At 40.0% G+C, this 13,731-nt stretch overlaps 1 protein-coding gene across 1 annotated transcript in view; it reads right to left on the bottom strand.

Annotated features, from left to right (window-relative positions):
• Positions 1–266: 266 nt before the first annotated feature.
• Positions 267–13,731, bottom strand: part of LOC124019959 (regulator of G-protein signaling 11-like) — a 76,745-nt gene continuing 63,280 nt past the window's right edge. The window contains exons 15-17 of the mRNA XM_046335403.1: positions 12,006–12,144; positions 11,624–11,706; positions 267–742 (exon numbers count right to left, since the gene is read on the bottom strand). Of these exons, the coding sequence (XP_046191359.1) occupies positions 607–742; positions 11,624–11,706; positions 12,006–12,144 (358 nt within the window). The 3' untranslated portion in view covers positions 267–606. The remainder of the gene's footprint in view (positions 743–11,623; positions 11,707–12,005; positions 12,145–13,731) is intronic.

The raw sequence follows: 13,731 nt of genomic DNA, 5'->3' as shown, positions 1-13,731 counted from the left end.
AGCCAGTTCAAATAATGACCAGAGTATAGCTGACAACGTCTTACTACTTTTTATTCATTATTACAGAAACACAAACCCACAACATCGTTATTTAAAAGATAATTGTGAGCCGACAGAAAATAGCTGACTGCCACAGAGTGACGGAATAGAACTAGGTCATTCTATTTGAGAATTATAGAACTACAGCATCACCGTGTCGCAGTCCGGTAACCATGACAACGGACGTTGCGACAGTCTCAGAGACGGGAACTTTTTCATGTCTCTGCAACAAGGAAACTAACAGTCGCAACGACCGTCTACAGACATTCCACAGGAGTATAAATTAAAAGTTGTTTTGACCAGCGACACTTGTCACATTATAATTGTCCATAGACATGTTATTAGACCAAGTATAAACTGGCCTTAAATCTACATTAATTGAACAGTGGAAATCTTTCAGATTGTCTCTGTAAACTATACCTATAGTTCTATATTAATAAATATAACTACTAGACAGTATTATAACTTCTAGAAGTAGATGCAGGGTCTTGAATGGTTGCTATAGTGATACAATGGTGACCAGATCTGGGTGTCATGAACATGGTGGTTGTGGTATTCCCATGGCGATCAGATCTGAGAGTTGGTTGTGGAGCTTGTTCCTGTTGGTCCCGCCCCTTTAGCCTTTCCATCATCTTCTGTCGCTTGGGTAACCATGGCAGGAGAGGGGCTAGAGTGACGCTGTCGCCTCATGAAGGGAAATACACTAAGAGGAGGAAGGGAGAGAGGGAGGGAGAGAAAGGAAGGAAGGAGATAGGGAGAATCAGGGAGAGGGAGAGAGGATGGAGAGAAAGGAAGGCAGGGAGAGAGGAAAGGAGATAGGGAGAGAGGAAAGGAGATAGGGAGAAGCAGGGAGAGGGAGAGAGGATGGAGAGAAAGGAAGGCAGGGAGAGAGGAAAGGAGATAGGGAGAATCAGGGAGAGGGAGAGAGGATGGAGAGAAAGGAAGGCAGGGAGAGAGGAAAGGAGATAGGGAGAAGCAGGGAGAGGGAGAGAGGATGGAGAGAAAGGAAGGCAGGGAGAGAGGAAAGGAGATAGGGAGAGAGGAAAGGAGATAGGGAGAAGCAGGGAGAGGGAGAGAGGATGGAGAGAAAGGAAGGCAGGGAGAGAGGAAAGGAGATAGGGAGAGAGGAAAGGAGATAGGGAGAGGGAGAGAGGATGGAGAGAAAGGAAGGCAGGGAGAGAGGAAAGGAGATAGGGAGAATCAGGGAGAGGGAGAGAGGATGGAGAGAAAGGAAGGCAGAGAGAGAGGAAAGGAGATAGGGAGAAGCAGGGAGAGGGAGAGAGGATGGAGAGAAAGGAAGGCAGGGAGAGAGGAAAGGAGATAGGTAGAAGCAGGGAGAGGGAGAGAGGAAAGGAGGGAGAAGCAGGGAGAGGGAGAGAGGATGGAGAGAAAGGAAGGCAGAGAGAGAGGAAAGGAGATAGGGAGAAGCAGGGAGAGGGAGAGAGGATGGAGAGAAAGGAAGGCAGGGAGAGAGGAAAGGAGATAGGTAGAAGCAGGGAGAGGGAGAGAGGAAAGGAGGGAGAAGCAGGGAGAGAGAGAGAGGATGGAGAGAAAGGAAGGCAGAGAGAGAGGAAAGGAGATAGGGAGAAGCAGGGAGAGGGAGAGAGGATGGAGAGAAAGGAAGGCAGAGAGAGAGGAAATGAGATAGGGAGAAGCAGGGAGAGGGAGAGAGAAAGGAAGGCAGGGAGAGAGGAAAGGAAATAGGGAGAAGCAGGGAGAGGGAGAGAGAGAGTAAAGAGAGCGGGAAGTACGAGCAAGAGCATCGTTGGATATAGTAAATACAGTATATACAGTATATCACAAAAGTGAGTACACCCCTCACATTTTTGTAAATATTTGAGTATATCTTTTCATGTGACAACACTGAAGAAATGACACTTTGCTACAATGTGAAGTAGTGAGTGTACAGCTTGTATAACAGTATACATTTGCTGTCCCCTCAAAATAACTCAACACACAGCCATTAATGTCTAAACCGCTGGCATCAAAAGTGAGTACACCCCTAAGTGAAAATGTTCAAATTTATTTTATTTAGGCCCTGACAGCTTTATGTAGGCCCTTTATGTAGACAGCTTTATGTAGGCCCTGATGTAGGCCCTGAGCTTTATGTAGGCCCTGACAGCTTTATGTAGGCCCTGACAGCTTTATGTAGGCCCTGACAGCTTTATGTAGGCCCTGACAGCTTTATATAGGCCCTGACAGCTTTATGTAGGCCCTGACAGCTTTATATTTATGTAGGCCCTGACAGCTTTATGACAGCTTTATGTAGGCCCTGACAGCTTTATGTAGGCCCTTTATATAGGCCCTGACAGCTTTATGTAGGCCCTGACAGCTTTATGTAGGCCCTGACAGCTTTATGTAGGCCCTGACAACTTTATGTAGGCCCTGACAGCTTTATGTAGGCCCTGACAGCTTTATGTAGGCCCTGACAGCTTTATGTAGGCCCTGACAGCTTTATGTAAGCCCTGACCAGGTGAATCCAGGTCATTCACCTGCTCAGTCTGTGTTAGGGAAAACGCAGGTGTTCCTAATGTTTTGAACACACACTGTATATTGTAATGCTATATATATATATATATATTTATGAGTATATATATTGTAATGCAGCATATCTTGAGTAGTATATATTGTATTGTAGTATATTGCAGAGTTTATATTGAGGAGTATATATTTGAAGAGTATATACTTAATATTTATTGAGTATATTTTGAGTTGTATATATTGTAATTGAGTATATATTGAATATATATTCAGGAGTATATATTTGATGAGTATATATTGTGATTGAGTATATATTAACTATATATTTGTCACGTTCTGACCTTTATTTCCTTTGTTTTGTCATTATTTAGTTTGCTCAGGGCGTGAGTTGGGGTGGGCAGTCTATGTTTGTTTTTCTATGATTTTGGGGATTTCTATGTTTCGGCCTAGTATGGTTCTCAGTCAGAGGTAGGTGTCATTAGTTGTCTCTGATTGAGAATCATACTTAGGTAGCCTGGGTTTCACTGTTTGTTTGTGGGTGATTGTCTATGTTAGTTGCTTGTGTCAGCACAGTTCTCATTATAGCTACACGGTCATTATTTTGTTTATTGTTTTGTGTAGTTTGTATTCAGTGTGCAGTGCTTTCTTTTATTAAAAAATCATCATGAACACATACCACGCTGCATTTTGGTCTGCTTCATACGACGACCGTGACAATATCCAGGAGTATATATTGTAATTGAGTATATAGTGAATATATATATCAGGAGTATATATTGTAATTGAGTATATAGTGAATATATATCCAGGAGTATATATTGTAATTGAGTATATAGTGAATATATATCCAGGAGTATATATTGTAATTGAGTATATAGTGAATATATATTCAGGAGTATATATTGTAATTGAGTATATAGTGAATATATATATCCAGGAGTATATATTGTAATTGAGTATATAATAATAATAATAATATATATATTGTAATTTAGTAGATCCAGTATATATTGCTATATATCCAGGAGTATATATTGTAATTGAGTCATATATCCAGGTGCATACATTCTATATAGTGAGTATATATGAATATATATCCAGGAGTATATATTGTAATTGAGTATATAGTGAATATATATCCAGGAGTATATATTGTAATTGAGTATATAGTGAATATATATCCAGGAGTATATATTGTAATTGAGTATATAGTGAATATATATCCAGGAGTATATATTGTAATTGAGTATATAGTGAATATATATCCAGGAGTATATATTGTAATTGAGTATATAGTGAATATATATCCAGGAGTATATATTGTAATTGAGTATATAGTGAATATATATATCCAGGAGTATATATTGTAATTGAGTATATAGTGAATATATATATCCAGGAGTATATATTGTAATTGAGTATATAGTGAATATATATTCAGGAGTATATATTGTAATTGAGTATATAGTGAATATATATTCAGGAGTATATATTGCAGTGTAGTATATATTGAGTATATATTCAGGAGTATATATTGTAATGTAGTATATATTGAATATATATTCAGGAGTATATATTGCAGTGTAGTATATATTGAGTATATATTCTGGAGTATATATTGCAGTATAGTATATATTGAGTATATATTCTGGAGTATATATTGCAGTGTAGTATATATTGAGTATATGTCCAGGAGTATATATTGCAGTGTAGTATATATTGAGTATATATTCTGGAGTATATATTGCAGTGTAGTATATATTGAGTATATATTCAGGAGTATATATTGCAGTGTAGTATATATTGAGTATATATTCTGGAGTATATATTGCAGTGTAGTATATATTGAGTATATATTCTGGAGTATATATTGAGTATATATTCTGGAGTATATATTGCAGTGTAGTATATATTGAGTATATATTCTGGAGTATATATTGAGTATATATTCTGGAGTATATATTGCAGTGTAGTATATATTGAGTATATATTCTGGAGTATATATTGCAGTGTAGTATATATTGACTGCATTCAGAAAGTATTCGGACCCATTGACTTTTTCCACACTTTGTTACATTACAGATTACATTTAAAAACAATCCTCAGCAACACAATGTTACATTACAGTCTCATTCCAAAATGGATTAATTTTAAACCTACACACAGTACCCACACAGTGAAAACAGGCTTTTAGAATATTTGGTTGTTGTTGAAAAAACAGAAATACCTTATTTACATAAGTATTCATCATAATAACTGTCATACCTCATCACAATAACTGTCATAGCTCATCATAATAACTGTCATACCTCATCATAATAACTGTCATACCTCATCAAAATAACTGTCATACCTCATCATAATAACTGGCATACCTCATCATAATAACTGGCATACCTCATCACAATAACTGTCATACCTCATCACAATAACTGTCATACCTTATCATAATAACTGTCATACCTCATCATAATAACTGTCATACCTCATCACAATAACTGTCATACCTCATCATAATAACTGTCATACCTCATCATAATAACTGTCATACCTCATCATAATAACTGGCATACCTCATCATAATAACTATTATACCTCATCATAATAACTGTCATACCTCATCATAATAACTGGCATACCTCATCATAATAACTGGCATACCTCATCATAATAACTGTCATACCTCATCATAATAACTGTCATACCTCATCATAATAACTGTCATACCTAACTGTCATACCTCATCATAATAACTGTCATACCTAACTGTCATACCTCATCACAATAACTGTCATACCTCATCATAATAACTATTATACCTCATCATAATAACTGTCATACCTCATCACAATAACTGTCATACCTCATCATAATAACTATTATATCTCATCATAATAACTGTCATACCTCATCATAATAACTGTCATACCTCATCATAATAACTGTCATATTTATATAAGTATTCAGATCCTTTGCTGTGAGACTCTCAGGTGCATCCTGTTTCCATTGATCATCCTTGAGATGTTTCTACAACTTGATTACAGTCCACCTGTGGTAAAGTCAATTTACCACCCTCTCCGAGTTGGGCATCTCCGGCGCGGCCCACGCTTGGTATTAGCGTCCTACCTGACAGGTCGCTCCTATATATTCAGGTGGCGTGGCGAGAATCTGTCTCCTCACCACGCGCTCTCACCACTGGTGTCCCCAGGGCTCTGTTCTTGGCCCTCTCCTATTCTCGCTATACACCAAGTCATATTGGCTCTGTCATAACCTCACATGGTCTCTCTTATCATTGCTATGCAGACGACATACAATTAATCTTCTATTTTCCCCTATCTGATGACCAGGTGGCGAATCGCATCTCTGCATGTCTGGCAGACATATCAGTGTGGATGACGGATCACCACCTCAAGCTGAACCTCGGCAAGACGGAGCTGCTCTTCCTCCCGGGGAAGGACTGCCCGTTCCATGATCTCGCCATCACGGTCGACAACTCCATTGTGTCCTCCTCCCAGAGCGCCAAGAACCTTGGCGTGATCCTGGACAACACCCTGTCGTTCTCTACTAACATCAAGGCGGTGGCCCGTTCCTGTAGGTTCATGCTCTACAACATCCGCAATAACTGTCCTGCCTCACATAGGAAACTGGCGCAGGTCCTAATCCAGGCACTTGTCATCTCCCATCTGGATTACTGCAACTCGCTGTTGGCTGGGCTCCCTGCCTGTGCCATTAAACCCCTTCAACTCATCCAGAACGCATACCTCAGCATAATAACTGGTGTTCAACCTTCCCAAGTTCTCTCACGTCACCCCGCAATCCGTTCTCTACTGGCTTCCAGTTGAATAACGCATCCGCATACAAGACCATGGTGCTTGCATAATAACGGTCATACCTCATCATAATAACAGGGGAACGGCACCTCAGTACCTCCAGGCTCTGATCAGGCCCTACACCTCATCATCAAACAAGGGCACTAACTGTCATTCATCCACCTCTGGCCTGCTCGCATCCCTACCACTGAGGAAGTACAGCTAACGCTCAGCCCAGTCAAAACTGTCATACCCTGGCCCCCAAATAACTGGAACAAACTCCCTCACGACGCCATACAGCGGAATCAATCACCACCTTCCATAATACCTGAAACCCCACCACTTTAAGGAATACCTAGGATAGGTTAAGTAATCCCTCATCACCCCACCCCCTAAGTTTTAGATGCACTATTGTTAATGACTGTCCCACTGGATGTCATAAGGTGAATGCACCTTTGTGTGAGACTCTCAGGTGCTCTGGATAAGATCGTCTGCTAAATGATTAAATGTAAATGTAAAATGTAATATACAGTGGGGCAAAAAAGTATTTAGTCAACCACCAATTGTGCAACTTCTCCCACTTAAAAAGATGGGAGAGGCCTGTAATTTTCGTCATAGGTGTACTTCAACTATGACAGACAAAATGAGGGAAAAAAATCCAGGAAATCACATTGTAGGATTTTTTATGAATTTATTTGCAAATTATGGTGGAAAATAAGTATAGCCTGCGTCTGTAATGGGTCTGCAGTCAAACGACCACCCTTCATCACTGTCAAGTGCTCCCTAATATATAATAATAATAATATATGCCATTTAGCAGACGCTTTTATCCAAAGCGACTTACAGTCATGCGTGCATACATTCTACGTATGGGTGGTCCCGGGGATCGAACCCACTACCCTGGCGTTACAAGCGCCATGCTCTACCAACTGAGCTACACAGGACCACACCACACTCCCTAAAACACTTCAGCGAGCAGGGCCTTTCTAATTGGCCAGGGTATCCTGGAAGGATAATGACCTCATTCCAACAGTAGCATTGAATAGGCCCCGCGATATGCAACTGTTCAGGGAAGTTAGCAACCAATATACCCAGGCAGTTAAGTAGGCAAAGGCTAGCTTTTTCAAACAGAAATTTGCATCCTGTAGCACAAACTCAAAAAAGTTCTGGGTCACTGTAAAGTCCATGGAGAACAAGAGGACCTCCTCCCAGCTGCCCACTGCACTGAGGATAGGAAACACTGTCACCACCGATAAATCCATGATAATTTAGAATATCAATAAGCATTTTTTCTATGGCTGGCCATGCTTTTCACCACTACCATGGTCAACAGTTCCGCACCCCCCACAGCATCTTGCCCAAGCCTCCCCATTTCTCCTTCACCCAAATCCAAATTGCTGATGTTCTGAAAGAGCTGCAAAATCTGGACCCCTACAAATCAGCTGGGCTAGACAATCTGGACCCTCTCTTTCGAAAATTATCCTCCACAATTGTTGCAACCCCTATTACTAGCCTGTTCAACCTCTCTTTTATATAGTCTGAGATCCCCAAAGATTGAAAGCTGCCACAGTCATCCCCCTCTTCAAAGGGGGAGACACTCTAGACTCAAACTGTTACAGATCCATATCCATCCTACCCTGCTTTTCTAAGGTCTCCGAAAGCAAAGTTAATATACAGATCACAGACCATTTCGAATCCCACCGTACCTTCTCCGCTATGCAATCTGGTTTCAGAGTTGGTCATGGGTGCACCTCATTCACACTCAAGGTCCTAAACGATATCATAACCGCCATCGATAAAAGACAATACTGTGCAGCCGTCTTCATCAACCTGGTCAAGGCTTTCAACTCTGTCAATCACCGCATTCTTATCGGCAGACTCAACAGCCTTGGTTTCTCAAATGACTGCCTCACCTGGTTCACTAACTACTTCTGAGATAGAGTTCAGTATGTCAAACCGGAGGGCCTGTTGTCCAGACCTCTGTCAGTCTCTAGGGGTGCCACAGGGTTAAATTCTTGGGCCGACTCTTCTCTGTATACATCAATGATGTTGCTCTTGCTGCTGGTGATTCTCTGATCCACCTCTATGCAGACGACACCATTCTGTATACTTCTTGCACTTCTTTGGACACCGTGTTACCTAACTTCCAGACAAGCTTCAATGCCATACAACTCTCCTTCCTTGGCCTCCAACTACTCTTAAATGCAAGTAAAACTAAATGCATGCCCTTCAACTGATCGCTGCCCGCACCTGAACGCCCGTCTAGCATCGCTCTGTACGGTTCTGACCTAGAAAATGTGAACAACTGCAAATACCTAGGTGTCTGGTTAGGCTGTAAACTCTCCTTCCAGACTCACATTAAGCATCTCCAATCCAAAATTCAATCTAGAATCGGCTTCTGATTTCGCAACAAAGCATCTTTCACTCATGCTGCCAAACAAACCCTCGTAAAATTGACTATCCTGCCGATCCTTGACTTCGGCGTCTCTAACACTCTACTCAGCAAATTGGATGCAGTCTATCACAGTGCTATCCGTTTTGTCACCAATGCCCCATATACTGCCCACCATTGCGACCTGCATGCTCTCGTTGGCTGGCCCTTGCTTCATTTTCGTCGCCAAACCCACTGTCTCCAGGTCATCTATAGGTTTTTGCTCTGTAAAGCCCCGCCTTATCTCAGCTCAATGGTCACCATAGCAACACCCACCCATTGCACGCGCTCCAGCAGGAATATTTCACTGGTCATCCCCAAAGCCAATTCCTCATTTGGCCGCCTTTCCTTCCAGTTCTCTGCTGCCAATGACTGGAATGAATTGCAAAAAATCTCCACTAAAGCTGGAGACCCATATCTCCATCACTAACTTTAAGCATCAGCTGTCAGAGCAGCTTATAGATCATTGAATCTGTACACAGCCCATCTGTAAATAGCCCACCCAACTACCTCATCCCCATATTGTTATTTTTTTGCTCCTTTGCACCCCAGTATCTCTACTTGCACATTCATCTTCTGCACATCTATCACTCCAGTGTTTAATTGCTAAATTGTAATTATTTCTCCACTTTGGCCTATTTATTGCCTTACCTCCCTAATCTTACCTCATTTGCACACACTGTATTTACACTTTTCTATTGTGTTATTGACTGTACTTTTGTTTATTCCATGTGTAACTCTGTGTTGTTGTTTGTGTCGCACTGCTTTGCTTTATCTTGGCCAGGTCGCAGTTGTAAATGAGAACTTGTTCTGAACTGGCCTACCTGGTTAAATAAATGTGAAATAAAATAAATAAAAGATTGAACTCTTTGGCCTGAATGTCAAGCGTCACGTCTGGAGAAAGCCTGGAACCATCTGTACGGGGAAGCATGGTGGTGGCCGCATCATGCTGTGGGGATATTTTTCAGTGGCAGGGACTAGTCAGAATCCCGGGGAAAGATGAACGGAGCAAAGTACAGGGAGCTCCTTGATAAAAATCTGCTCCAGAGCGCTCAGGACCTTCTCCCCAGTCTAATGTTTACCTTCCAACAGGACAACAACCCTAAGCATACAAGCCAAGACAACGCAGGAGTGGCTTTGGGACAAGTCTCTGAATGTCCTTGATGGCCCAGCCAGAGCCTGGACCCGATTGAACATCTCTGGAGAGACCTGAAATGATCTTTGCAGTGACGCTCCCCATCCAAATTGACAGAGCTTGAGAGGATCTGCAGAGAAGAATGGGAGAAACTCCCCAAATACAGGTGTCCCAAGCTTGTAGCGACATACCCAAGAAGACTCGAGGCTGTAATTGCTGCCAAAGGTGCTTCAACAAAGTACTGAGTAAAGGCTCTGAATACTAAAATAAATGTCATATTTCGAATTTTTTTCTTATAAATGAGCAAAAATGTTTAAAAACTTGTTTCTGCCTTTTTATTATGGCATATTGTTTGTAGATTGATGAGGAAAAAAGAAGTTTAATCAATTTTAGAATAAGGCTAACCTAACAAAATGTGGAAAAAGGCTGACTACTTTCCAAAGGCACTGTACATTGTAATATAGTATATTGGGGAGTATATATTTAAGCAATAAGGCCCAAGGAGGTGTGGTATATGGCCAGTATACCACAGCTAAGGGATGTTCTTATGAGAAACACGGAGCGCCTGGACACAGCCCTTAGCCGTGTTATATTGGCCATATTTCACATGTATAATGAATGAGGTGTATATATTGTAATATCGTTTATTCGGGAGGTTGTATTGGAGAGTATATATTGTAATGTAGTATATTGAGGAGTGTATATTGTAATGTAGTATATTGAGGAGTATACACTGTAATGTAGTATTTTGAGGAGTCTATATTGTAATGTAGTATATTGAGAAGTACATATTTTAATGTAGTATATTGAGGAGTATATATTGTAATGTAGTATATTGTATATTGTAATGTAGTATATTGATATATATTGTAATGTAGTATATTGAGGAGTATATATTGTAATGTAGTATATTGAGGAGTATACACTGTAATGTAGTATTTTGAGGAGTCTATATTGTAATGTAGTATATTGAGAAGTACATATTTTAATGTAGTATATTGAGGAGTATATATTGTAGTATATTGAGGAGTATATATTGTAATGTAGTATATTGAGGAGTATATATTGTAATGTAGTATATTGAGGAGTATATATTGTAATGTAGTATATTGAGGAGTATATATTGTAATGTAGTATATTGAGGAGTATATACTGTAATGTAGTATTTTGAGGAGTCTATATTGTAATGTAGTATATTGAGAAGTCCATATTTTAATGTAGTATATTGAGGAGTATATATTGTAGTATATTGAGGAGTATATATTTTAATAAAGTATATTGAGGAGTATATATTGTCATGTAGTATATTGAGAAGTATATATTTTAATGTATTATATTGAGAAGTATATATTGTAATGTAGTATATTGAGGAATATATATTGAAATGTAGTATCAATTGCAATGGAGTATATTGAGACATATATATTGTAATGTAGTATATTGAGGAGTATATATTGAAATGTAGTATATTGAGAAGTATATATTTTAAAGTAGTATATTGAGAAATATATATTGTAATGTAATATATTGAAGGTTATATATAGTAATATAGTACATTGAGGAGTATATATTGTAATGTAATATATTGAGGAATATCTTTTGTAATGTTGTATATTGAGAAATATATATTGTAATGTAGTATTTTGGGGAGTATATATTGTGTTGTAGTATATTGAGGATTATACATTGTAATGTAGTATATATTGTAATGTAAAATTTCCTGAGTACCTCTTCTTGGTCTCCTGGGGAACGATGGCTTTGGCCAGCATGTTCTTATACAGCTCAGACTTCAGATACCTGGGGTAGGAGTCCTAGAAGTCAGAGGTTAGAGGTTAGATACCTAGGGTAGGAGTCCTAGAGGTTAGAGGTTAGATACCTAGGGTAGGAGTCCTAGAAGTCAGAGGTTAGAGGTTAGATACCTAGGGTAGGAGTCCTAGAGGTTAGAGGTTAGATTCCTGGGGTAGGAGTACTAGAGGTTAGAGGTTAGATTCCTGGGGTAGGAGTACTAGAGGTTAGAGGTCAGATACCTGGGGTAGGAGTACTAGAGAGGTTACGGTTTACAGTTCAGGGGTTAGAGGTCAGGGTTCAGGTGTTTGAGGTCATGGGTTACCTTCTTCATGAGGAAGTAGATGTGCATCTGGGCGTCGTCCATAATGAAGCGATGAGGTCGTTTGATTCCCTCCAGTGTTCTCTCCATGGTCTTACTATCGATGTTCACCCAGCGAGCTGCCCCAGGGGCCAGAAAGTTCCTACACACACACAGATCATAATACCACATACTCAGATCACAGTACCACATCCCTCAGTCATAGTACCACATCACTAAGTACCACATCACTCAGTCATAATACCACATCACTAAGTACCACATCACTCAGTCATAATACCACATCACTAGGTTCCACATCACTCAGTCATAATACCACATCACTAAGTACCACATCACTCAGTCATAATACCACATCACTCAGTCATAATACCACATCACTAAGTACCACATCACTCAGTCATAATACCACATCACTCAGTCATAATACCACATCACTAAGTACCACATCACTCAGTCATAATACCACATCACTAAGTCATAATACCACATCACTCAGTCATAATACCACATCACTAAGTACCACATCCCTCAGTCATAATACCACATAACTCAGTACCACATCACTCAGTCATAATACCACATCACTCAGTCATAGTACCACATCACTCAGTACCACATCACTAAGTCTTAATACCACATCACTCAGTACCACATCACTAAGTACCACATCACTCAGTCATAATACCACATCACTAGGTTCCACATCACTCAGTCATAATACCACATCACTAAGTACCACATCACTCAGTCATAATACCACATCACTCAGTCATAATACCACATCACTAAGTACCACATCACTCAGTCATAATACCACATCACTCAGTCATAATACCACATCACTAAGTACCACATCACTCAGTCATAATACCACATCACTAAGTCATAATACCACATCACTCAGTCATAATACCACATCACTAAGTACCACATCCCTCAGTCATAATACCACATAACTCAGTACCACATCACTCAGTCATAATACCACATCACTCAGTCATAGTACCACATCACTCAGTACCACATCACTAAGTCTTAATACCACATCACTCAGTACCACATCACTAAGTACCACAGCACTCAGTCTTAATACCACATCACTAAGTACCACACCACGTAGTCTTAATACCACATCACTAAGTACCACATCACTCAGTACCACATCACTCAGTCATAATACCACATCCCTCAGTCATAATACCACATCACTCAGTACCACATCACTAAGTACCACATCCCTCAGTCATAATACCACATCACTAAGTACCACATCCCTCAGTACCACATCACGCAGTCATAATACCACATCACTAAGTACCACATCACTCAGTCATAATACCACATCACTAAGTCATAATACCACATCAATCAGTACCACATCACTCAGTCATAATACCACATCACTAAGTCATAATACCACATCAATCAGTACCACATCACTCAGTCATAATACCACATCACTAAGTACCACATCACTCAGTCATAATACCACATCACTAAGTACCACATCGCTCAGTCATAATACCACTTCACTAAGTCATAATACCACATCACTCAGTCATAATACCACATCACTAAGTACCACATCACTCAGTCATAATACCACATCACTCAGTACCACATCACTCAGTCATAATACCACATCACTCAGTCATGATACCACATCACTAAGTACCACATCACTCAGTCATAATACCACATCACTCAGTCATAATACCACATCACT

Source organism: Oncorhynchus gorbuscha, unplaced genomic scaffold (assembly GCF_021184085.1).
Source record: "Oncorhynchus gorbuscha isolate QuinsamMale2020 ecotype Even-year unplaced genomic scaffold, OgorEven_v1.0 Un_scaffold_743, whole genome shotgun sequence".
NCBI lineage: Eukaryota > Metazoa > Chordata > Actinopteri > Salmoniformes > Salmonidae > Oncorhynchus > Oncorhynchus gorbuscha.
Note: the sequence above shows the minus strand (reverse complement) of the source record. Positions and strands in the feature narration are given on the sequence as shown.